The 24,547-nt window shown below is 38.3% G+C and overlaps 1 protein-coding gene across 3 annotated transcripts in view; it reads left to right on the top strand.

Moving 5' to 3' along the window:
• Positions 1-735: 735 nt before the first annotated feature.
• LOC123505763 (putative neural-cadherin 2) overlaps positions 736-24,547 on the top strand; it is a 211,527-nt gene continuing 187,715 nt past the window's right edge. For all 3 annotated transcript variants that reach the window (XM_045257428.1, XM_045257427.1, XM_045257424.1), the window contains exon 1: positions 736-817. In XM_045257428.1, the coding sequence (XP_045113363.1) occupies positions 760-817 (58 nt within the window). In that variant the 5' untranslated portion in view covers positions 736-759. The remainder of the gene's footprint in view (positions 818-24,547) is intronic.

The following is a 24,547-nucleotide window of genomic DNA, read 5'->3' as shown; positions in this document are numbered from 1 at the left end:
GTTAATGATGCTGCTGTAATGAAATTTTTGAGTTTGAATATTCAAGGAGCATATGAATCATTGTTCCACGAATTATTAAGAAGAATTCACTGTTTCCCAGGTTCCGAAGTCAGACAGAACAAGGGATCTCATTTGCGTAATAAACTTACGTAAATATTTTTACTGTATTTTTTCATAACTTTTGTCAAAATGTAAAATTCATCCTGCACAGAGCACGGCTGGAAGGTAAGGCAGCCACCCACTTGACATGGACGGGTCGAGAATACTTATATAACAGCAGCTGAAATATGCAATGGGAATGTGCTGGACGAGGCAGGTTAACGAGCAGTAAAACAATGAGCTCATTCAGAGGTAGAGGCCAACGCGTTTTTCTCCCCTTCCCGTTTATGTTTGAAAATAAAGGTTTTTTGGGTTAAAGGAAGTGGATGACCCCGTGTGAAGGGTAGCGTTGGGGTGCGTGGAGCAGCGACAGTGAGAGAAGTCCAGGATAGGAGGGAGAAGAGGGGACTGTAGTCAAGCGGGTTGACTGCTAACTGCCAAAGAATCTTCAACAGCTTGTGTACGAAATGGCCGGCAAACTCGTGACAAGAAAACAGGGCCGGGAGGACACAGGCGGCAGTGTCATTATCTGAAGCGATATTAATACTTGACGTAGCTCGATGCTCCTTTCCAGGGATGCGTTAACGAGACCTCCATCATAACCAACACTTACTTTTTAAATTTTTCCCCAGGTTATACGTCAAGGCCATCTCCGCTGCCATGGCCGTGAACGTGCTGGTGCCTCTCCTCATCCCCCTGGGCGAACAGCTAACTAATGGTGAGTACCGGCATGCCCGTCCACACCTACTTACTTCACTCAAAGCACACACTCGTATTCCTGACAGCATGTAATATTTTTTTCTACACATCTGTTTTACTTTCTATTTTCTCCTTCATCTTTTAGCTCTCGTTTTTCTGCACTTACATATTCCTTCTCTTTCCCCGATTTCGTTTTTAATTACTGGTGCTTTATTGGCCTTTATTCTTCCCGGGCATAAGGCAGGGATCACCATGGGAAGGGAAAACGCTGGCAGCTCAGCCCCTTCACTGGGAAATCAGATACCTGAAACTAGATGTGGTGCTGGGAGGGGACAGGGAGTGACAAGGAGGGGACAGGAAAGAGAGAGAGGGAGAGGGGTGGGTAAGAGGTCGGGGACACGAGAGGAGAGGACGGGATATGAAGCTGGTAATGCTAGGAAAGGCGGCGGAATGTCGGGTGAAGAGGGTAATTCTGGCTATCGCGACATTGCAGCAGACGGCGGGTATAAGTGGGGTCGCTGTTTTAAGAATGGGAATTAGGGTACGAGATTACGGGCTGGAAAGTTACCGTCCGGGAAAGAAGTTAGGGAAGGTGGACTGTGGCAAGGGAGTAAAGAGGTTAAGGATCATAAACGCACTGAAGTAAATATTAAAACGAATATTCAAAACATTAAAGAGAACGGGTATTTGAAGATATTAATTTGGTGAAATAAAAACGAGAGATAAAGAAAGAGATATGTCAAAGCTCTGTATACCAGAACTAATTTTAGAGAAATATACAAAAGAACAAGAGATTAAATAACATGCATTGCCTACTTTAGGAAAAAAAACAAAAACATAAAAGAAAAATGGAGGCTGTACGTAACTGATGTAGCCGGAAACCTGAAACAAATTTAAATTTAAACTAGTTCCTTTTTTCATACAAATTACAATCAAGTGGGGTGGATTTCGTCCTGTGTTGGTAAACTACATGTGTGGCTTGCAAAAGTTGGCCAATTAGTGCGAAAACATTCATTCAGTAGGAGGAAATGTTGCAGCGACCATGATCATGTGTGACTGCCGTGTTTGGCCTTCATGCATGCCCTCCCATACACTCTCCCAGCACAAACACACCCAACTCCCCGACGCACACAACCATCCATATTTCTTTTACTTTCCACGACTTACACAAATACACACACACACACACACACACACACACACACACACACACACACACACACACACACACACACACACACACACACACACACACACACACAGTAAAAAGAAAACATAATGATACAAGAAAAACAGCGTTGCAGAGGCGTAAGGCACCACTACTGCATCACGTCAATGGTTCACGTCAATGGTGCATCACTCTCCGGTGTCACTGAAGCTAGTGTCACTGTTCATCCATTGCTTACTAAGAGGAGAACACTAAATGGTTACGACAGCCAGCCTGAGCATGTCTTGAATTCCCACTCGTATCCGATGACGCTGGAGATAACACACACACACACACACACACACACACACACACACACACACACACACACACACACACACACACACACACACACACACACACACACACCAGGTGAGCTTAATGGGTAGCGTCCTCAGTATTACTTGACATGGAGAGGTTTTGCCGCCCTCATGTCGCCTATACGTGCGTACATTGGCTTTGTGAACGATGAGCGAACACTGACTGTCCTGGTGCAGCACGATGTGGCGGGAAATGTTAAAGGCTTACCCGTACATTACGCTTCATAAATTCTAAGCTGCTTTTCGCGAGGTTACTGCTACCTGTCTTCTTGTTTTTGTTCTTGTTCTTGTTCTTGTTCTTGTTCTTGTTCTTGTTCTTGTTCTTGTTCTTGTTCTTCTTTTTTTTTTTTTTTTCCTTTTCTTTTTTTTTTTTTTTTTCTTCTTCTTCTTCTTCTTCTTCTTCTTCTTTTCTTATCATTATACTTATTCTTATTCTTATTCTTCTTATTATTATTATTATTATTATTATTATTATTATTATTATTATTATTATTATTATTATTATTATTATTATTATTATTATTATTATTATTATTATTATTATTATTATTATTATTACTAGTGGTATTATTATTATTATTATTATTATTATTATTATTATTATTATTATTATTATTATTATTATTATTCTTAGTAGTAGTAGTAGTAGTAGTGCTAGTAGTAGTAGTAGTAGTAGTAGTAGTAGTAGTAGTAGTAGTAGTAGTAGTGCTAGTAGTAATAGTAATAGTAGTAGTAGTAGTAATAGTAATAGTAGTAGTAGTAGTAGTAAAAGTAGTGATATTAGTAGTAGTAGCATTATTATTAGTAAAAGTAATAGCAAGAGTAAAAATGGTGGCAATTGTGTATTTTGTACTACAGGAACGCGACAGTTGCGGACAGCTTTAAAGTGATTGCCGTGATTTACTCGTAGTTTTAGCTCAAGCTGTTTGTCCTTCATTGTGTACAATAGTTATTTATTTTTCGGTTGAAATGGATGCTTAAAACCCACAGAATCTCTCTCTCTCTCTCTCTCTCTCTCTCTCTCTCTCTCTCTCTCTCTCTCTCTCTCTCTCTCTCTCTCTCTCTCTTCTCTCTCTCTCTCTCTCTCTCTCTCTCTCTCTCTCTCTCTCTCTCTCTCTCTCTCTCTCTCTCTCTCTCTCTCTCTCTCTCTCTCTCTCTCTCTCTCTCTCTCTCTCTCTCTCTCTCTCTCTCTCTCTCTCTCTCTCTCTCTCTCTCTCTCTCTCTCTCTCTCTCTCTCTCTCTCTCTCTCTCTCTCTCTCTCTCTCTCTCTCTCTCTCTCTCTCTCTCTCTCTCTCTCTCTCTCTCTCTCTCTCTCTCTCTCTCTCTCTCTCTCTCTCTCTCTCTCTCTCTCTCTCTCTCTCTCTCTCTCTCTCTCTCTCTCTCTCTCTCTCTCTCTCTCTCTCTCTCTCTCTCTCTCTCTCTCTCTCTCTCTCTCTCTCTCTCTCTCTCTCTCTCTCTCTCTCTCTCTCTCTCTCTCTCTCTCTCTCTCTCTCTCTCTCTCTCTCTCTCTCTCTCTCTCTCTCTCTCTCTCTCTCTCTCTCTCTCTCTCTCTCTCTCTCTCTCTCTCTCTCTCCACACAGGCGACAGACACCTGGGCCGTTGAGGTGGTCGGGTACTGATGTCCGTGATGGTTATCCCCTCCTACTGTTATATACGTACTGGGAATTTTCAAGTGTGTTAATTGTGTTGCATTGCTGAGCCTGCAGTGGTATATTTCAATATCTTATAATGACACTGGAAAAAATAAAGTGTGTGTGTGTGTGTGTGTGTGTGTGTGTGTGTGTGTGTGTGTGTGTGTGTGTGTGTGTGTGTGTGCACTTTGATATCTCTCTCTCTCTCTCTCTCTCTCTCTCTCTCTCTCTCTCTCTGCTGTCTAGCCAGAAGTTTATAAGTCTTACTCCAAAAAAGTTATAAAATTCTAAAGTCTCATTTGTTTCTCAGTTACCTTCAGATCCTTCTCTTAAAGGAATTCACAGTGCAGGAAGGCGGGAAAGCAAGACACAGCAGGTATCCAGCGTTGAGTGGGAAAAGTGATGAATGGCGGAAGTTTCTGGTTAACTCTTCTTTAGCAGAGGAAGTATGGAAGTGTATAAAGTCTTAAGCAATAGAGATGCTGCAGGCGTGCACTAGCACCCGGTTATATCTGAGTAGAAATAATCTTGAGAAAATAGCGTCGGGTGGAAACATTATTACAGTCTGTGAACGTGAGGACAGTGACAGGAAATCTCCCAGACAAAAGACTATCCCCCTCTTCCTTCTTCTCATACGCACGAGAAAGCTATTGTTTGTTGGGTGACAAAATGATGAATTGACAAAACGTAAATGAAATGATAACAGCCCCGTAACATGTTTGAGTGACTTGTGACAGACGGAGGGTTATAAGAGTTTTTGTAGAAATCATGATTCTATAAAGAGCATTTATTTGGAGGGTTTTAGAAATGACTTTGACTGATATGAAATTGCATTTGCCATCCATCTGTCCATTCGTTCATCCTGTGCTAATCCCATACACGGTGCGATCTGTCCATGAGACTTGATTGGACAAGCCTCCCACCGACACACGATCCCACCGCACCTCAGACTAGTTTAGTTAATGACATAATTAATGGTGGACGGAGACCATTATGGCTCTCTGCAAATAAGAATTGCTTTTGCAATGTGTTTCCGTGATAGCCATGACAATGATAAAGAAAATAACACAAAAGAAATGGAACAAACTGAATATATTGAAAGAAAAAATTGCATCCCTGTGTTGGATGAATTGAAATCTGCACCAGCTCCTATTTTTACTTAGGTGTATGTGTTTTTTTGCTACTTTTTTTTTATAGTGGAGATAGATGATTCCTGTCTAAAACTGTTCGTCTGTAAATTAACAGTTAATGACAGTGTTTCAGTCTGTCTACTGGGTGACTGCATCTGAATTCAACTTTACTTATCTTTGTCCACAAGCTAGGTAGCATCTCTAGCAACCTCTTCAATACTGGGACACATTTTTACCTTGAGATTTGTGTACGATTAGACCATTTTATTGACACTATCAAGGACCTATAAAGGTCAGAAGATTAATGGTCACAGTTTCCACTATTTTAATCCCTCTTATAAGTTTCTGAAGCTGCATAAAACCACCAGATAGTAACCAGAATGAATATGGAAACGTGTCATGTTACTGAACGGGTTAACAAAACCATAGAACATAAGAAAGAAGGAGACTGGGAAACACCAATTGGCCAGCACTAGGTGTATCCTGTACTAATAACCATGAACGTCCCTTGCACACACACACACACACACACACACACACACACACACACACACACACACACACACACACACACACACACACACACACACACACACACACACACACACACACACAGATATATGTATATATATATATATATATATATATATATATACATATATATATATATATATATATATATATATATATATATATATATATATATATATATATATATATATATATATATATATATATATATATATATATATATATATATATATATATATATATATATATATATATATATATATATATATATATATATATATATATATATGCTTTCTTCATAAGTCATTCTTTAATCTTTTCTATCCGCGGAGTGTCCACAGTCAGAACATCATGTATGGACTCACTTATTTTTTTCTTTTAACTACAACCACAAAAATACGATGACACTAAGATACTTCAAACACCAAGCCTTCTCTTGATAACAGGGAAGTTGATTTGTTATGAAACTGCTGAGGTTTCAGCGTCAAAATTATGTTCCCTAGGGAGTGTAATTGTCTCCGCCCACATTTTCCCAAAGCTGCTTCACCTCTCACGGTGTGCTTTGATATAAACGACGGTCACATTCCATCTTTAGTTTTTCATCTAAGATTCGTTCCATCTTCCTACAAGCATCGATGCACAATTTTGTCCTAATTAGCACTACTCTGTGCACCAGAAGCTTGAGCATCAGAAAACATACAAAATCATCTCAATCCTTAATCAAAATTCATTTATTGATTCATTTCGAGCCAAAAACATTTTTTTCATGCAGTATCACAAATCTCATGTATATATATATATATATATATATATATATATATATATATATATATATATATATATATATATATATATATATATATATATATATATATATATATATATATATATATATATATATATATATATATATATATATATATATATATATATATATATATATATATATATATATATATATATATATATACATGAGATTTGTGATACTGCATGAAAAAAATGTTTTTGGCTCGAAATGAATCAATAAATGAATTTTGATTAAGGATTGAGATGATTTTGTATGTTTTCTGATGCTCAAGCTTCTGGTGCACAGAGTAGTGCTAATTAGGACAAAATTGTGCATCGATGCTTGTAGGAAGATGGAACGAATCTTAGATGAAAACTAAAGATGGAATGTGACTGTCGTTTATATCAAAGCACACCGTGAGAGGTGAAGCAGCTTTGGGAAAATGTGGGCGGAGACAATTACACTCCCTAGGGAATATAATTTTGACGCTGAAACCTCAGCAGTTTCATAACAAATCAACTTCCCTGTTATCAAGAGAAGGCTTGGTGTTTGAAGTATCTTAGTGTCATCGTATTTTTGTGGTTGTAGTTAAAAGAAAAAAATAAGTGAGTCCATACATGATGTTCTGACTGTGGACACTCCGCGGATAGAAAAGATTAAAGAATGACTTATGAAGAAAGCATGCCTGGTGGCGGGAACATCTCCATTGTATTGTGGTTAACTACACGCAGGCTGTGCCAACCATAGTCAGTCACTGTGATCAACAACAGTGGAGGTTTGCTTGCAAAAGGAGTAGAAAGTAAGGTAAATTAAAACACTTAAAGAGGTTATTCTGATTAGTTGGGACATACAAAGACAGAATGATGAACATATACAGAGTTACGTTTACATTTTGGATGTTGTCTCCAGTGGATATCAGGCTCAACGTGCTTTCATAATTCTCTGATATCTGAAAATCGATGAGAACATTGCAAAGTTGGCATAGATCAGGAGCTAGACTTCCGATGCTACTCAAGTTTGTTTCCTTTAATCAGTTTAATGTGTGATATTAATTTTTTTTTAAATTTTGCTTGATTTTTCGAACGTCATTTTATTGTTTTCATTTGTGTCTTGTTTTGTATCTTGACATTATTATGATTTTGTTACGTTGGTTCATCAGGTTTACGAAGGATTCTGAGAGTTTCGTTCTTTCCATGAACAACCTTCTGCCTACACCTAGTGTCAATCTGCCTTGGTTAGGTTGTGATTATAAAGTGATTTTATTTTCGTCAGTATTTTCCTCTATTTATGAGTAGTTGCTCTTTAGTCTGACTTATAATTTTTCCGACTTTTCCCTGAAGTGCAAGAATATATACTTTTTTAATCTGTTTTATTTTTGGAAACATTTTGTTTTTATTTTACATCTATCTCTATTTTGCTTCTTGCCATCCTCTGAAGGGTGAAGTGTAGTTTATTCAATACTACTGCATTTTCAGTATGCTTATTATTTCTGTTGCTATTTAGTGGATTTTTTTTTCTTTTTGTTTCGCTGTTCGCTCTTTTCTATGTTGCGTTTTCAGTCATTCTTATATTAGTAAAAAGCAAGTGCACGGTTTTTAAGTTATTCCTTTCCGCAGATTCTACGAGTAAGTCACCGACACCATTTGATGTACGTACACACGTGTTCCAAAAAAATCCTAATGCTGGTGTTCTCACACTCTTCCCTAATCTTTTTATTAAGGCATCTGCTGAAAAACACCTTTCAGAGCTCATTTTTTTTAGCATTTTGTTAAACAATTTTGCTGTACCTCTCCAGTCGAAGGGTTGTGCCAAAGCATAAACCTACAAGCTTTTAAATATATTTGTTATTATTTTTCAAAGTTAGCCTGTCTAAACTCAGAGACAGATGTGCCAGATTTAAAACATTCTGACTTTAGTTTCGGTGAATATAAGAAACAAAACAGAATAATGACGTTTGCTATTTCGATGCTAAATATCATTTAATGATTTCAATGATGTATGAGTATAATAATATTTCATCTCACTATTTGCCATAAAAAGGGAGTGTTGCAATAATTTAGCATGTACTGGAGGCATGGAAGCCATTAACAGAAGCGGTCTGGTAGCAGTTGTCACACGGCGGTAGCGACGTCAAGAGAAGGAGGAGGAAGAGGAGAATGAAAGGGGAGAAAGGGGAGGAGACTGCTAAGTACACGAACAATTAAAACAATATCCTCCCTCATAACTCTGCGCTGCCTCGGTATTCCTTTTCGCCCGAGGTTATCGCCGGACGACTCTGTCCTGCCGGCGCTGTACTACTCTCTCTGCGAGGCGCTGGTTCATGTACCGGACATTTTCGCTTGTGTATTTCAGCGAGGCGCCTGTTGGTGGTGGTGGCGGCGATGGTTGCAACATTGGCCGAACCTCCTTCCCAACCTTGATCTATTTAGGGACATTTAGAATATTCCCGAACACGTAACTAGATCATTCAAATGGAAAACTGCATTGGAATTACTATTAAACCACCAAGAAAAAATGCAGATCAAGTTAGGAGACCTGACAATCTAATACTCGGGATGAAAATACATATATTTCATGTGTAAATTTGCAGAGAACAGGGATTATTCCGGCCCTGTTATGAATAGCTTCCTGAGGCACCGAGAGTCGACGTGGTATATTCAGTGTGCGGTGGTTTGGTGGTAATTGTGTGCACGATCCGCCAAATTGGGAGAGGGCGCCATAGCCGGTGTTTGCCCCGAGGCTGTGGCAGTGGGCGCCTTCAAATGATAAGGATTCGACCTTAGAAAGTGACCAGCGAGCTCCATCCAACAACTCTGTATGGAACGGCCAGCAATCCGTGAAGATGAAGCCTGGAGATAAGAAGGTGAATGTAGTGGTGGTGGTGGTGGTGGAAGTGATTATGATGACACTGTTTTTGGCCTTGTACATTGATTATTGTGATGACTTGTGTCCGTGATAGTGCAAGCTGTGACAGTGAGGTTTATGCAGCACCAGTGCAATTAATAAAACACTCCTTCATCCACCTTTCATTCTAACCCAGGACAAATTTTCTGCAGGAGACTGAAATAGGCAAAATCTGTCAACCTGTTTCTCAAGCTGATTCATGACGCTTCGATGCTCAAAGGGATTTTCATCGCTATTGCGGAGGGAAAGTTGCCGCTAATCAAGTATTCAGAGCAGTTGCATGGAAAGGTGATGCTGTACTCAGGCAGGCGGATGGCTTCTGTTTTTTGAGGGGAAATAGTTCAAGTATTGGCAACTTACGTCATCAGAAGTACTCTCCTATGGCACTGGCAGACTTATGCTCTACTGCCGTCAGGTGAACGCAAAGTGAGGTAGCGTTTCTATGCTGATTGTTTAGAGCTTTGTGTTTTGTGGGAAATACTGGAGGGTGCTTTGCTTTCTTGGCAAACAGGAGAGTCTTTTTAAATCTGTATGACAACATCGTCTTCAAGAGACTGCTAATCTTTATCTTCATACATATCCGGCAGAAAATAGTTGCCAAATGAATACTGTATAAACAAATTGAAGAAGAAAATATAAACTTTCAAGTACAGAAACGCTTGCTATATGGAAAGTTAATTAAGACAACATAATTGGTAGATCCGTCTATTCCGCATCTCCATAGCTACATTGGTATCCCTTGTCTGTTCTTGTCTTTTTATTTCTCATCATCTCGCGGTACCCCAAGTCGCTGTGTCTTTTTCTTTTGCTCCTTTTCACGCTAAGTAATTCCCCTTTGCCGTGTCTTTGTTCTTCTTCTCTGTCTTCACTCTCTTCTTTCCAGGTGCGGCACTGGTTCCATTACCGCTGTATCTTCACACCATTTAAAAAGCGCCGCACTCCTTTTCTTCCGTGTCCCTCCACCTTCCCGCCATTTTTTTTGTGTATGTATGTATCTATTTTTCCTTTCCAGCGTCCTTCATGTCCACGTCCACCACTCCTTTCCGTATCCTCCTCTCCTGTCTCCTTCACTCCATGCCTTCTTCAGATTTCGGCTTTCCCAGCCATTATCCTTTTATCCTTATCATCACACGCTCTTGCCTCCTTCCTTTGCTTCTTTTCGCTATGACTGACGACGTTCACCACACTGCTCGCTTGTTTTGAGATCTTTCTCCCGCACACTAACCATATCGTTCTCTTACTTTCCACAGCAAGCGAGGTAAGCAAGCTTCAAAAGAGAGAAATCCAAGAAAAGAGATGCTTCACACTTTTCTTCAACAGGAGTGATAAGGCTACGGTGATATAGTGCAACTTTTGGACTTTAACGCAACTTTCCCCTCACATGCAGGTCGATACTGTGCATAAGCAGGAGGGTGATGGTGATGCGCGGCAGCGAGTTGCTAGTATATTTTTTTTTTATCTCATTTGCAAACAAATGTTGTATTTACAAACTAGTAGTGTGTGTATTTCAGTCGATGTCTTTGAAACGAAATCAGACAAATAAGAAGACGAATTATATGACGCCATGGTATACTAGATTTTTCGTTACTAAAAAAAAAAAAATCTATTTTCTTCTTTTACCTGGACAAGTGCCACGCCTGTGTGATTTGCCTGCAATGTCAGCTGCCCGCTGAGGTGTTTCTGCATTTTTCGATAGTTTTGGTTGTTGACGGAGAGGTCAAAGACCAATTATTTTAATGCCTTTTCATTTTCAATATTAAAGGGCAATCTTCCCTTAATTCCTTGGATATTTCCTTGCAGGTTCTTACATGAATCTGCGGAAATTGTCATCTCCCAGGGGTCCTTTGTCACGACTCCTTGCTCCGCCTACCTCCTTGTCTCACTATAACGGTATTCATATTATATATATATATATATATATATATATATATATATATATATATATATATATATATATATATATATATATATATATATATATATATATATATATATATATATATATATATATATATATATATATATATATATATATATATATATATATATATATATATATATATATATATATATATATATATATATATATATATATATATATATATATATATATATATATATATATATATATATATATATATATATACGTGCCGTGTTAAACCGACAGAATGCTAATAAAAGAATAACATGTTATATACTATAACATTAACGCTTTTCATTAAACAAAACTGCGAGAAATGTCAAAACTATCAACATATATTCTGTATTTTTTTATTCTTGTTGTCGTTGCTGATATTGCATGTTTTTTTTTTCATTGCAAAAAAAGTTTTCGTTTTTGCCTTTGCTTTTATGAACAATTCATAGAAGCCGAAGAGCCTCGAGCGAAAAGCGCCGCGCAGTCCATAATATTCAAAATATACATTTATGCCACCGATAAAAATTCTACAAGCAACAAGAGGTTCATGAATAGTAGTCCGATAGGACTTTAAGAGCCAACAGAGCCTGTGAGAGTCCTCTCCGTGAAGAAAAAAAGAAAGTAAAAAAATAAACATGTGACACCGGTCAGGATGTCCGAAGTAACGGTCTCTTCTCAGAGAGAACACGTGATGAAAAAGGAGAGAAAGAGAGAGAGAGAGAGAGAGAGAGAGAGAGAGAGAGAGAGAGAGAGAGAGAGAGAGAGAGAGAGAGAGAGAGAGAGAGAGAGAGAGAGAGAGAGAGAGAGAGAGAGAGAGAGAGAGAGAGTATAATAATAATGGAGGCAGTGCTCGCTGTTGATGTTGGTAAGTTTATATCAGGTTACCTATCTTGTTTCAGACTCTCCAAAATTGAGTTAATATCAGTCTTGTGCATTTTTCTACTCTTGTATCTGTCTTTGCCATTCGGAAAAAAAAAAAAAACATGTCAGTTGGAAACCTCTTCAAGTTTACTAAAAAAAAATAGTGGTAAAACTGTTATATATTTCACAAAACGTGTTAAATATCAAATTTGTCTATTATCATTTTTTTTTACGAGAATCTGAGAGTAAAGCAACTATCCTCATCGATTTTACTATGGTGAGTTTGTCATTTTGTCCACGCATTACCCTAGACAAACTTCAACATAATTCCGTGTTTAGCTACAATTAGTGGCAGTCCAGGGCAGGTGAGCTCAGCTGCAGGTGGACGAGGCTAGGAATTCTTGTGCAGCACAATACCTTTAAGGTCTTTTATCTTAGTGAAGTTCTTTTTTCTTTTTCGCAGTTGGCGGTTCTTGCACAAATAACGAACCCGTCGTCATAATGATAATGCATATGTATAGTCACACAAAGATTTCGTTTCAGTAATTTTCAGCCTTGTATTCTGTGCCTTTATGAAATTGTTTTTCGTGATAGAGTTCCTTCATGTAATGTATCCGCAATTTGCAATATTTAATGAATATAACTAAACCGTCGACAAATTAATGATATATATTTATTCTCAAACAACGATTTTCAACCATCCACTGTACTATTGTATTTGTTGTATTTTATGAGTGTGTTTTTCGTGAATTAACCGAGCGGTGTCTGTAGGAGTGGGAGGAGGCAGCGTGTGACCGACGTGGTCCCGGGGGAAATTACTAATCCCAAATGAAGGCTGTTGCTCCTCATTACGGGAGCGGTGCTGCCCCCACCAACTCATTCCCCTTGACTGCCAGACTTTGACTCTCAGGAAAACTCAATGGAATTCGTGAAGTTGATGCGATCTTTTTTCTCCGTGTGTGTGTGTGTGTGTGTGTGTGTGTGTGTGTGTGTGTGTGTGTGTGTGTGTAGAACGGTAGTAAAAGTTTATGTAATAATATAATGTTTTTTCTGTTTATGATTTTTATCTTTATCTTATTTATGATTTCATATGTTGCATATTGTTCTGTTATTGTTTCTTATTGACACTATATATAACTTTGACCACTACTTTCATAACTACTACTACTACTACTACTACTACTACTACTACTACTACTACTACTACTACACTGCACTGCTGCTACTGCTACTACTACTACTACTACTACTACTACTACTACTACTACTACTACTACTACTACTACTACTACTACTACTACTACTACTACTACTACTGCTGCTGCTGCTACTACTACTACTACTACTACTACTACTACTGCTACTGCTGCTCCCACTGCTACTGCTACTACTACTGCTGCTGCTGCTGCTGCTGCTGCTGCTGCTGCTGCTGCTGCTGCTGCTGCTGCTGCTGCTACTACTACTACTACTACTACTACTACTACTACTACTACTACTACTACTACTACTACTAATACTACTATTACTACTCAAGCATGTGCAAATGAAAGATATTGAAATTATGAACTCAGATTTCTGGCATATTAACTCATTAAATCAATTTTCATACAAAATGATCGGCGAGTATGTAGAACAGGTTTGTCTCATGCAGAATTTTGAGTAATAGGAAGTCGAAGTTGCGGATAACCCTGAGGTTTTCTTAGCGCCTCGCTTTGAGAACCTCATCTTTTTTGCATCTCCTTTTAAGTTTATTGGTTACATAATACCTAAGCTTTAAAACAACACTGCAGCGAGCCTCCTATGATCAAGTTACAAGTGAGTGATAAGATAAACATTGTGTCAGGATTTTGATATTTCCATTCTTCGAATTTTATCTCACTGACACCAGACATTTACCAAAGAATCAAATTTATTGTCGATTGGTGTGTAACAGATTGTCGACGTGAGAAAAATGTTTTGAGTCATAGCGAGGCACTGACGGAAGCTCTTGGTGAGCGTTGTCTAGCCGGGTGAGTGATGCCTGTTCACGCCTATCAAAGTGTTTTACTGGCAGGAAATGATGCCACTGTTGCTGTTGTTGTTTTTACTGATGTTGTTGGTGTTATTGTGGATTTTGTTGCTGCTGTTGTTGTTGTTATTAGCGTTGTTTTTTCGCTGTTGTAATGATAATATTGCTGGAAAACAATGATAACAATAATGTAATAATAATGATGATGGTATATTGATTAAAAATTATGATTATTGATAATAATAATGATGACGACGATAGTAATGATTGTATTGTTAATAACGATGATGGTGATGATGACGATGATGATGATGATGATAATAATGATAATAATAATAATAATGATAATAATAATAATAATAGTAATAATAATAATAATAATAATAATAATAATAATAATAATAATAATAATAAAAATGATAAAAAATAGATAAGAAATAATAATATGCAATAGTAATACTAAGAATAATATGTAATAATGATAATAATAATAATAATAATAATAATAATAATAATAATAATAATAATAATAATAATAATAATAATAATAATATTAGAGTGATAAGGAAATTCGAGTAAACCTGGATCACAAAAGCAAGCAAACTTTAAACCGCCTGACATTATTAAACATTTCTTACTATTTTGGCGTTGATAATTTTGGAATGGTAGCGCGATTAATGCTTGGATGAGGCGGCCTGAGCAAAACATTATTATTTTAATCATGCACGCAATGCGGAGAATATTGGTGATCAATTCTGGTGTCAGTCTGCCTGCAGGGCGTCCGTTCCACCGATTGACTGACTTCCCAATTTTTTTCCGTAATAATTATCAAAGTGTACGTCTGCACAGCGCCCAACGTTCATTAAATTAATAAACGTGAAAAATTCTAATTTTCATCAGAATGTGATGCGATCATGGACTCATAATTATGTATTATGGAGATTGGTATAAATCTGTAAATGCGTGTAGACAGGCGGTGTGTGTCCAGGAAATCTGTATTTGTCAGTAGTAGTAGTAGTAGTAGTAGTAGTAGTAGTAGCAGTAGTAGTAGCAATAATAGAAGTGATAGAAGTAGCAGCAGTAGTAGTAATAGTAGAAGTAATAATAATAATAGAAGTAATAGTAGCGGTAGTAGTAGTAGTAGTAATAATAGTAGTAGTAATAGTAGTAGTAATAGTAATTCTAGAAGTAGTAGTATTAGTAGTGATAGTATTAGTAGCATTAGTAATAGTAGTGGTAGTATCGGTGATGGCGGTGCTAGTAGTAGTACACTAATAATAGTAACAATTCTAATAACACTGGTAATAGTAGTAGTACTAGTAGTAGTACCAGCAGTGACAATAAAAGTGGTACAGTAGTAGTAGTAGTAGTAGTAGTAGTTGTTGTTGTTGTGTAGTAGTAGTAGTAGTAGTAGTAGCAATAGTGGTAATAGCGTAGTAGCAGTAGAAGTAGTAGTAAAAAGTAGTAGTTGTAGAAGCATTCCCCATCACTTGGGGGAATGCGCTGCGACTCAGCGCAAGGTAAAGTCGCTCTGGCGACTTTCCTTCGAGTATATTGTGACACTGCGTTAGATAAGAGTAATGGTTTCCACATGTATTCGTGTACGTTTTCTGGTTTTCTGTTAAATAAACAATTTTAGGATGAAATATGGTTAAAGAGCATTTACTTTGTCCAGATCTGTTGACAATCTGGACTTATCTTCCTTTATAGAAATCCGTAATCGTCATCAAAATAGGTGCACAATATGGCCGACTTTCCAACGGGTAAGGTGAATAAAGAATAAAGCTTTGTAGAAATGTCTCAGTGACCCTTGAAAATAGCCTACCTATTTTCTCAGTTACAGATCCGTTTTCTGTGAATCTTTAATGGTGGACGTTAACAAGTGTGTGTGTGTGTGTGTGTGTGTGTGTGTGTTTCACTGTTTAATCTGCTGCAGTCTCTGACGAGACAGCCAGACGTTACCCTACGGAACGAGCTCAGAGCTCATTATTTCCGATCTTCGGATAGGCCTGAGACCAGGCACACACCACACACCGGGACAACAAGGTCACAACTCCTCGATTTACATCCCGTACCTACTCACTGCTAGGTGAACAGGGGCTACACGTGAACGGAGACACACCCAAATATCTCCACCCGGCCGGGAAATCGAACCCCGGTCCTCTGGCTTGTGAAACCAGCGCTCTAACCACTGAGCTACCGGGCGTGTGTGTGTGTGTGTGTGTGTGTGTAATTCACCTTGGTTGCCTGTTGGTCACTCAGCCAGTCTTCCCCATTACGGAGCGAGCTCAGAGCTCATAGACCGATCTTCGGGTAGGACTGAGACCACATCACACACAACACACACCGGGAAAGCGAGGCCACAACCCCTCGAGTTACATCCCGTACCTATTTACTGCTAGGTGAACAGGGGCCACACATTAAGAGACTTGCCTATTTACCTTGCCGCTTCCCGGGACTCGAACCCGGCCCTCTCGATTGTGAGTCGAGCGTGCTAACCACTACACTACGCGGTGTGTGTGTGTGTGTGTGTGTGTGTGTGTGTGTGTGTGTGTGTGTGTGTGTGTGTGTGTATGTGTGTGTGTAATTCACAACCACCACCGTCGTCTGCTGGTCACCCAGCCAGTCTTCCCCATTACGGAGCAAGCTCAGAGCTTACAGACCGATCTTCGGGTAGGACTGAGGCCACAACACACTCCACGCACCGGGAAAGCGAGGCCACAACCCCTCGAGTTACATCCCGTACCTATTTACTGCTAGGTGAAGAGGGGCTACACATTAAGAGGCTTGCCCATTCGCTTCGCCGCTTCCCGTGACTGGAATTCGGGCCCTCTCGATTGTGAGTCGAGAGTGCTAACCACTACAGTACGTGGTGTGTGTGTGTGTGTGTGTGTGTGTGTGTGTGTGTGTGTGTGTGTGTGTTTCAGGATGTGCTGGGATTTTTACCAGTAGGAGCTTGAGGGATATTGAATACACACACACACACACACACACACACACACACACACACACACACACACACACACGGCCCGGTAGCTCAGTGGTTAGAGCGCTGGCTTCACAACCCAGATGACCGGGGTTCGATTCCCCGGCCGGGTGGAGATATTTGGGTGTGTCTCCTTTCACGTGTAGCCCCTGTTCACCTAGCAGTGAGTAGGTACGGGATGTAAATCGAGGAGTTGTGACCTTGTTGTCCCGGTGTGTGGTGTGTGCCTGGTCTCAGGCCTATCCGAAGATCGGAAATAATGAGCTCTGAGCTCGTTCCGTAGGGTAACGTCTGGCTGTCTCGTAAGAGACTGCAGCAGATCAAACAGTGAATTACACACACACCGCGTATTGTAGTGGTTAGCACGCTCGACTCACAATCGAAAGGGCCGGGTTCGAGTCCCGGTAAGCGGCGAAGCAAATGGGCAAGTCCCTTAATGTGTGGCCCTGTTCACTTAGCAGTAAATAGGTACGGGATGTAACTCGAGGGGTTGTGGCCTCGCTTTCCCGGTGTGTGTTGTGTGTTGATGTGGTCTCAGTCCTACCCGAAGATCGGTCTATGAGCTCTGAGCTCGCTCCGTAATGGGGAAGACTGGCTGGGTGACCAGCAGGCGACCGAGGTTAATTACACACACACATACACACACACACACATACACACACATCACGTAGTGTAGTGGTTAGCACGCTCGCCTCCGAACAGAGAGGGTCCGGGTTCGAGTGAATGGCGCGGCGAGGCAAATGGGCAAGCCTCTTAATGTGAAGCCCTTGTTCACCGAGCAGTAAATAGGTACGGGATGTAACTCGAGGGGTTTTGGCCTCGCTCTGTCGGTGTGTGGAGTGTGTTGTGGTCTCCGTCCTTCCCGAGATAGGTAGGTCTATGAGCTCTGAGCTAGCTCCGTAATGGGTGACCAGCAAACGACCGTGATGAATAACACACACACACACACACACACACACACACACACACACACTGTCTCTCTCTCTCTCTCTCTCTCTCTCTCTCTCTCTCTCTCTCTCTCTCTCTCTCTCTCTCTCTCTCTCTCTCTCTCTCTCTCTCTCTCTCTCTCTCTCTCTCTCTCTCTCTCTCTCTCTCTCTCTCTCTCTCTGAAACGTATCGATCATCTACGAGTTTGGCCACCTTGCTCTCCACTGATGCTGGAAGTCCTCCGTCAACTCTGTGGTGTGGATTCCTTGTGGATGCTTCAGATTTCTGACTCACCCATATGTGTCCTTAGAATTCTCGAAGCTCTATTTGAATGTCCATATTGATGTCCTATAATATAAACCATGCTGATGCAGTAATTTTCAGTAATTGGTGTTGAGGCATTAGAGATGTATTTTGATAATTCAGAAGAAACTTGGATTTATCCTCTATAGTGTGTATATGTGTGTGTGTGTGTGTGTGTGTGTGTGTGTGTGTGTGTGTGTATTTACCTAGTTGTATTTACCTAGTTGTAGTTTTACAGGGACTGGGCTTTATGCTCGTGTGGCCTCGTCTCCATATCTACACTTATCCAATTTTTCTTTAAAACTATGCACACTCATTGCTGACACCACTTCCTCTCTCAAACTGTTACAAGTCTCAACACATCTTTGCGGGAAACTATATTTTTTAACATCTCTCAGACATCTTCCCTTCCTCAGTTTCTTACTATACTATGCGATCTTGTGCTTCTAATGTCATATTCTTCTTTCAGGATTAGTTTCTCATTATCTGTGTGTGTGTGTGTGTGTGTGTGTGTGTGTGTGTGTGTGTGTGTGTGTGTGTGTGTGTGTGTGTGTGTGTGTGTGTGTGTGTGTGTGTGTGTGTGTGTGTCGATGGATTGGTTAAAAGAAGGATTGGATTGGAAGCGGATGGGATCAGTACTATTTGATGTGTCTACTTTTGGAAGTCTTTCTTCTCGTGCTACTATTATCATTGTGCTTCAAAATAAAGTAATGAGTAATGTTACTGTGAAACCTAAAACTTCTTCATTTCAGTAATTTTACAATAATATTCTCACGTGTGTTTGTTTTCACGTTAGGAAAAACTTTATGGGGACACGCAAAGTATTCACTGTCCTCATCTTTAAGGAATTCTTCTGTGACACTTTGCTTTCTTTACTTTAGTTGTTGCAGCGTAGCAATCTGTGGCATTCTTCTTCTTCAACATCTGGTTTTTCCTTCGAATATGCCTTCTTTTGCACAATCAAAGAAAACATTAAGTGAATTGATATATCTATGAGTCTTTGCACTGAAGATAATTCCAAAACATTTAACCTTGTGTGTTGGTGGATTGCTATTGCAGTGAAAATGATCTCGCATATTCATTTAACTTTGTGTGATTATTCAACATTACATTCTCTAACCACATACATTTTCTAACCACATATAGTTAACTGAGAGACAGGATTTTATTTTCTCATCGATGCAAACACGCTACACAACGATGTATTCCGTGAAACATATCGTGGAAAAATGCAGCACGAAATACTCCAATAACAGAATGCAGGCATGTAGTACTTTTGTACAACGAAAAACGATGGACCCTGTTAGCTTAAAAACATGAAAATACGCCGCTGTGTGTGTGTGTGTGTGTGTGTGTGTGTGTGTGTGTGTGTGTGTGTGTGTGTGTGTGTGTGTGTGTGTGTGTGTGTGTGTGTGTGTGTCTATATATATATATATATATATATATATATATATATATATATATATATATATATATATATATATATATATATATATATATATATATATATATATATATATATATATATATATATATATATATATATATATATATATATATATATATATATATATATATATTCAATTCAATTCAATTCAATTCCTTTATTCGTACTCTGTAAGTACAATTTTATTAACCTAAATAAATACATTTAAAACCTAATAACTAGACATATGACATAGATAAATAAAATAAAATAATGTTTCGATATGTAAAATCCATGCATAAAAATACCGAATAAACTACAATGTACATGTTTCTTTAAGAAATTCACATACTTTCTCATAGGTTAGGGGGACATCAAGCTGCCTGTCTCGAATACTCAAAAGTTCCCTTATAATTCTGGTCTGCCAGTCTTGTTCTCCCTCTGACAGAACAAACTTTGTTATAATGGATCTCATTGCACAGTCAGATATTTCATAGCATTTGACATTAAGAGAATTAAGTATTGAATTAACATTAGTTAACATGTACGATGAGCTAGAGACCAGGGCATTCATATATGTATATATATATATATATATATATATATATATATATATATATATATATATATATATATATATATATATATATATATATATATATATATATATATATATATATATATATATATATATATATATATATATATATATATATATATATATATATATATATATATATATATATATATATATATATATATATATATATATATATATATATATATATATATATATATATATATATATATATATATATATATATATATATATATATATATATATATATATATATATATATATATATATATATATATATATACCTTCATACAAACAGAGGTCTTTTAGATCAATAGATATAGGTTGATAAATCCAGAGATATAATGAATGCATTGCTCTTTGCTGTTGGTCCTCATCTACCCATCCCCTCTCCCCATCCACCAACACACAAGGTTAAATGTTTTGGAATTATCTTCAGTGCAAAGACTCATAGATATATCAATTCACTTCATATTTTCTTTGATTGTGCAAAAGAAGGCCAATTCTAAGAAAAAGGGAAATGTTAAAGAAGAAGAAGGCCACAGATTGCTACGCTGCAAAAACTAAAGCAAAGAAAGCGAAGTGTCACAGAAGAATTCCTTAAAGATGAGGACAGTAAATACTTCGCGTGTTTCTTTTCTTTTCATGAGGAGGATGATACCACAGACAGATGGAGACACAAAATTAGGCAATGAACCAGTGCTTCAAAAGTTCTTCTCGTGGATGGAAAAGTAAAGGCAAGTACCAGCAGTAATGTGGAAGGATGAGGAATGAGACCAGGAGCTTGGCAGGCAAGGCATCAGAGAAGTAACCTGGCAGAGGCGATATAAACCAGCAAAATAGATAGAACCAGTTTAACCTCTTTAATCCTCTGCTGTTGCCGCAACCCCGTCACCATCATACATTGTTCTATATTTTTTTATTATTCAACGCACACCAGAGCGGGTAGAGGGAACGCCGGTATCACTTCACCTTTGGGCTGTTTTCTATCTTTTCCGATACTTCTACCGAGCTCTTGCTTCCATTAGGGCAGAGACTAAGCGTGGCTGTGCGTCGCTATTGGTGAGAAGTTACAGCCGTATTCCCAATCTTCCCCGTGGCTGCGGCGGGCTGGAATCGTCAGGTACAATTGTCACACACACACTGCATCACAGAAAACACCTGATATTTTTCCTTCTTTTTTTTGGTCAGCACACAATAAACTTTCATCTGCATCCATGATTTTCGTTGGTCGTTAGAAAACTTTCCTTTGTTTTCTCGTGTAAGAAGAGAGAAAAAAAGAAAAAAAAACTTAGATAGCAGTCTGTGATTTGTATTTGCCTCGTTAACTAACACTGCAGCCAACACATTGAGGGTAAAAATAAACGAGAGTTGTGAATGTTTGCTATACAATTGTATGCACATAAAAGTTTTGACATAGAAAGAGAGGGAAGAGTGAAGTGTTGGAGTCTTTTAAGTCAGTGACCGTTAACTGTTGCCACCACCCAGCCGACGAGCTGAAAACCGAATCATATTTTGAAATTATGCACGTAAGAAGTCGAGTCGAAAAATGAACGGCAGGAAATGATCAGACTCATCTTCAATTCCCAGCTCATTACATTCTTCGTATTCTCATAACGGTCTTAGTTTGACAACAATAGTTTATTATTCTCTTTCTTTGCTTTGAAATTCCAAAAGGGAAAATGTACAAACGTTTGAATTCTGTTTCATATTCTGTTTCTAAATTACAGACACATTTGTTTGAATTCTTTTTCACTTTATATAATTTCATCATACATTTTTTATAAATATCATACTTTTTTTTATGTAAGAGGAAGAACTACCGAGGACAGAAAAATGAATATTAGAGAAAAAACAAAAAAGATTCAAAAGAATTAGTCAAAACTTTATGCGTTCCGTCACTACTAAACACTTAGGACATAGCTTGGCATTATATGGTTATACACAACGCCAGGCAATGACAGAGGACGTCCTGGAGAAAATTAAGTTGCGCTTTTTATTTTCTTATAACAAGCGGAATGCCTTACGTGGTTCTTGCTCTGAAGATCTTTGCTGAAATAAGGCAATGTCAACATTTAGTAAGGAATATCAGGTTCAAAACAAAGGTGGAGGGGTATGAGGTGAAAGTTTGCAGTATGGGGCTCATTCTGTCAAGGAGAGAGAGAGAGAGAGAGAGAGAGAGAGAGAGAGAGAGAGAGAGAGAGAGAGAGAGAGAGAGAGAGAGAGAGAGAGAGAGAGAGAGAGAGAGAGAGAGAGAGAGAGAGAGAGAGAGAGAGAGAGAGAGAGAGAGAGAGAGAGAGAGAGAGAGAGAGAGAGAGAGAGAGAGATGCCAGTCGAAAACTAGAGCCTTAAAGAACAAAGTATACATATGTCTAAAATTTTTCTTTCATCCTGATTTCTTAGGAGCCACAGAAAGGAGAAAATACAGACAATGCCTTGAAAGTCAAATATAAAGGAATATAAAAATGATAATACGTTACTGACTTTCCCTTAACACTGATGAATGGAATAAGTCACAGAAATAGCAGCATTCATAGCTCACCAAGGTAATGCAGGTGTATGAAGTCAGGAAAGTCTAAACAACAATGACCGTTAAATAGTGTTTGAAGAAAGGAAGAGAATGTGTGTAGCGCTGAAGGGAAAATGAAAGACACACACACACACACACACACACACACACACACACACACACACACACACACACACACACACACACACACACACACACACACACACACACAAGAAAAATAGTTAAATATAAAGTCTTAGTTTTAAAAGTCTTACTAAATAATCTTTCCCTGGAGGAGTTGAAGCCTTGGAGAGACAGAATAGCAGAGGAAGGCAGAGTTTACCAATAAAAGAGATTGAGTGTAAAAATACAATAATTTAAAAAAACAAAGAAAACAAAACACTGAAATATAGAAAACAGTCATGAGAGTGACTAGAAATTCTTTTTGATGCAATCCGCATGTGGTTGGAAGGCAAGCAGTATGGAATTTTAAAAGAGCTTATCGCTCAATAAATAACTTTAGATAGCAAAAAAAATAACAAAGCGCCACACTGCAAAAGACTTGTGACCATCACCTAAAAGAATGAAGACAGAATGCATAACGTTTGGATTTACTTTCAGAAATTATGAATAAGTTTTCTCCTTCATCCTTGACGCACACATGACAGTTGTGTTCCTGGCATGGGAGGGAAGGTGGCAGTGTGGGAGTTGGAGACGTCCAGAGGGAAACGGTAAATAACGCCTGACTTCACGCGGAAAATTACTTATATTTAGGAGGGTTTTGGGTGTATTTCTAGTAAAGGACTCCCCAACGATGTGCGAGGCAGTAAAGAGGATTGATCCATGTGAGTGGTATAAAAGAAAAATGTTTGATGATTGCTGAAGAAAGTTGAATTGTTTCACCGCTCTCAAGAATACCACATTGTCTCCACTGTTTGTAAACTTATTTTCATCAGAACGTAGTTAGTGGTATTCTGTTGAAAAATTTTCAAAAAAATTCGATTCTGCGAAGATCGCTGAAGAAAATCTAAATAAGCGATGAAGACAAAAGACTTCGGGATAAGGCGTTTTATGTGACCATGTTATTTGCTGACTTGCGAGAATACTGCTTGCCTAACTAGATCGGTATACTTTATGAATACATTTTACATTTGGTACGAGGTGAACTCGACTTGTTCACAAGTGGTCTTAGGATAAAAAAGCGTATGGAATGTGTAGAATTTGTGCTTTCTGTCAATATTGCTGAATTGAAAGCGTCTTCATGTCTCAAATACCAAGTGCTTATACCGACTGTTCTGAATTGAGAGACAGGTCAAAGGTCTGGAGTCCCTTTTACTTATAGAGTGGAGGTGACAAACAACTCTGTGGAGGGTTGGAAAACGAATAAAAAATGTTCTACTATAGCTGGATATGCATACAAGTAAGTAGGTAAAACAGTAGCATTGTGATCAGGTAGAAGATAAAAATTGTGAAGCAGTCAAGATTCATGGGAAAAACAGATGATATTGTTTTGTGTCTATATACTACATAAGTGATACAGACTAGAAAATGAGCAGGGGAGTGGTACAAAGATTTAAGAATTCTCCGTCTTCATGCAGTATAAAATTCAAGAAAAATACTACTGAAATTATTCAAGAATAGACTTTTCACCTGCCTTTAATGAGAACTTTGAGGAATATTACATATCTGTTTATTTGTTTATTTTG

Source organism: Portunus trituberculatus, chromosome 18 (assembly GCF_017591435.1).
Source record: "Portunus trituberculatus isolate SZX2019 chromosome 18, ASM1759143v1, whole genome shotgun sequence".
NCBI lineage: Eukaryota > Metazoa > Arthropoda > Malacostraca > Decapoda > Portunidae > Portunus > Portunus trituberculatus.
This window is presented reverse-complemented; position numbering and strand designations above follow the sequence as displayed.